The sequence below is a fragment of the Corylus avellana genome, chromosome ca5 (assembly GCF_901000735.1).
Source record: "Corylus avellana chromosome ca5, CavTom2PMs-1.0".
In the NCBI taxonomy this organism is placed as follows: Eukaryota; Viridiplantae; Streptophyta; class Magnoliopsida; order Fagales; family Betulaceae; genus Corylus; species Corylus avellana.
Genome location: NC_081545.1, coordinates 29,399,421 through 29,402,542, shown reverse-complemented (window position 1 = coordinate 29,402,542; position 3,122 = coordinate 29,399,421). Strand labels below are relative to the sequence as shown.

General features: G+C 38.7%; 1 protein-coding gene across 1 annotated transcript; it reads left to right on the top strand.

The window, feature by feature from the left end:
- The first annotated feature begins 910 nt into the window (after positions 1–910).
- Positions 911–1,414, top strand: LOC132182102 (uncharacterized). Its single transcript, XM_059595303.1, has one exon. It carries the CDS (start codon positions 911–913, stop codon positions 1,412–1,414), a length of 504 nt encoding a protein of 167 aa, XP_059451286.1.
- Positions 1,415–3,122: the final 1,708 nt, after the last annotated feature.

Sequence of the window (3,122 nt, the reverse complement as noted above, 5' to 3'; positions counted from 1 at the left end):
ATTTGCTTAGATTTGAACTTTGATATTCAAATAGTCTCAGGAATATGCCATCCACTAAATAGTGGGTGTCTTATTTTATGCCCTTAGATATATTCAATGGCTGAGATTTATAAAAAAAATTAGATGGCAATTCTTAAGAATTGCTGAGGGTCTTGATCAAATGTAGAGTCTCCTAAGCCCTTAAGATATTTGAAGCTCTTGGCCTCTCTTACACACAAATTTTAATTCATCCACGTACTACAATAAGTCATTTATAGCAATTGTCAGCCTACGGAATTATTTTGGTCCCATTAGCAATTGATGCTCTAACTATTTTAATTCTGCCATCAATAGGCTCCTTAAATTTCCACGCCACAACCAAACAATCGGCACGTATTGACACCCTAATTAAATGAAACATCAATTCACTAAACCAAACCTTAAAACAAAGACCGATTTTTCCATTTATAAATCTTAATTTGTGACCAACAAAATGGGTCAAACTGACTCAACCAGCCTCACACATGAGTTTTGAAAAATCGCTCGAGAAAATCGCTAGAATCTGCCACGTGTAACCATTTTAGCTTTCGGTTAGCGTAATTGACCCGAAGAGACACAGGACCCTCTTCCCATATTCCCCCAAAAACACCCGTCCATTTTATCGCTTTTTCTAGTTTTTTTTAACCCCGCCACATTTCTTCTCTCTCTCTCTCTCTCGCTCTAGAAAATGCAATTCACAGCTAAATACTCTGAGTCCAAGGAGTAAAGCACAAAGAAATCGAATCCAAATCCAAACCCAATCATAATGCTCACAGATCTCACTTTCTCCCCCTAACAAGCAACGCCCAATTCCACACACACACAGCCAAACAAAGGAATTCAGAGAGAGAGAGAGAAAGAGGGAAAGTGTTTTTTTGTGTGTATAAAAAGAATGCCTACCTTGCAGAAATTCAAGGTTCTAGCGACGCAGTGCGCCGTGGTGGCCGCAAGTCCGACGAGGAGCCCGTCGGCGAGCCCCGTCATCCACCTCCGCCGCCGCAAGACTCTCCGCATGCTCCTCAACCGCACCGACCGTCGAGGCCGGTTCGCCTGCCGGGACGACTCCTCGGAGCTCCGCGGCATGGACTCCGATCCCAATCGCGCGCCTCCAGACAAGGCTAAGAAGAAAGAGAAGAGCGGGGAGATCAGGGTCCGGCACAAGCTGAAGGACCTCTTCGTGTCATCGCCGCCGCCTGATGATAGGGTTTCGGATAAGAGATTGGAAGAAGACGAGGTCGGGTTGTTACCGGCAACCGGGAGCGTCGGTGGTGGCATATCGGCGTTGCGGCGAGGCGCAGCCGAAAGAGCCGGTTCTTTCAGGCCCGTAACGGCGTCGTTTCGGTATAGATTGCTCAGAAGAGCTTGGCGACCAGTGCTCGTCACCATCCCAGAGTAGAAGCAAAACAAAAGTACGGATAATTCGGAATCTTCGTAAATTTTTATTTATTTTTATTTTTATTTATTTTTCGAAAATACTATTAAAACTTCTCTGTGGTATTTTCTGAGAGATAATGTAAATTTTGGGTTGCTAAAGTGCGCCGAGGCGGTGCTAACTTGCGCGTCTGATTATTGAAGAAGACGTTAACGGCCTCTGCGAGAAAAGTGGGGCCAGAGAACGCGGGGTTCAACTTATTCGGACGCATTTTAGCAGTGGAATTTTCTTTTCTTTTTTTTTTTTAATTAATTAAAAAAAAGTTGTAAATGATGATGGCCCTGAAAAGAGCATTTTTCTTTTAGGTGTTGTTGGGGGGTGAGAGAGAGTGGCATGGCCCGTGAGGACAAGGCTAAGACAATGATATGTAATTTTTAATAAAAGCTGTGTCTCTCTCTATTACAGCTTCCATGTGTTGATGTTCCTCCGAGATGTTTCCGCAATAAGTATACATGTTTTTTGTTTTTAGCCCTTTAGAGTACCGTTAGCAATTAACGGTTCACGAATCCAAGTGGGGTGTACTACTTTTTGTATCAACCCCTCTCATTCATTACTCATACATGTCGGACCCAAATGTAAATTTAATTTTATGCTATGAATATGTGCATTTGGTCCTTTCCACTCGCATGCATTTTCGGGGGTTTTAATCATCAGTCATCACAATGCTACAATATTTTGATCATGGGTTTCAGATTTGGGCAGGCATGCCAAGTATAATTTGGTTTTACAGTATGAAAATGTCTTCAAGTGGATGGATGGATGGAGGAGTCAAACTCTTTCGCGCTCCATCTTGGGCAGGCCATGAGGAGGATAAGGGTTGGACCGCAAAACTCGCTGCTGTGGATGTGGTGGAACCATGTCACATGTGCGTACGTGCCATTGTGTCATATTGGATTGGGTTGCATTCATCTTTTTAGAATCTCTTTGTTAAATGTTTAGTCACCAACTGTAAAAGAATATATATATATATATATAACATTTTTTATCATCTCAATAACAAAAGAATAAAGAAGTCCTTGAGAAATAATATTTAAATATAATAGTAAAAATTGATAGGTAAAATAGAAAAGGGGGATATGTGTTTTGAAAAAATAAATAGCTAAAATAAAAATATATTATTTTTTATTTAAATTAAAGAGAAAATTTGCTAAGAATGCTCCAAGATCATTTAACTAAGATCTAGCACATATACAAAGTTGTTCGCACGAGTCTAGATGAGTACACGCCGTTCATTAGGGGAAACTCTACTTACCATATGATGTTTCATCACTTTTACAATCACTATCAAAATTTAAAAATTTTGCAATCTCACTTCTTCTTTAGGATTCAACACAAAAGACGTGAAATTTTTCAAAATATTATTTAAAAAAAAATAAAAAAAATTAGCATATGCTCCAGCTGATGGACATTTTTTTTTAATTATTTAATTATAGTAATTTTGTAATTTTTAAAATTTTACTGATGTATAAAGAACATTTTACTTATTTACTGTCGGATTTATCCTCAAACTCCAATATTGACATAAGTAACATTGTAAACTTTTTAAACTTGAATACCCAACATTAATAAAAGATTTTAAATTTTGAGAATGTGATGATAGAAAATGAAATTCCCGTCATTGTTATTGGACAAGCTTATTGACTCATTCTAAGTTCTTTTTATTTTTTATTTT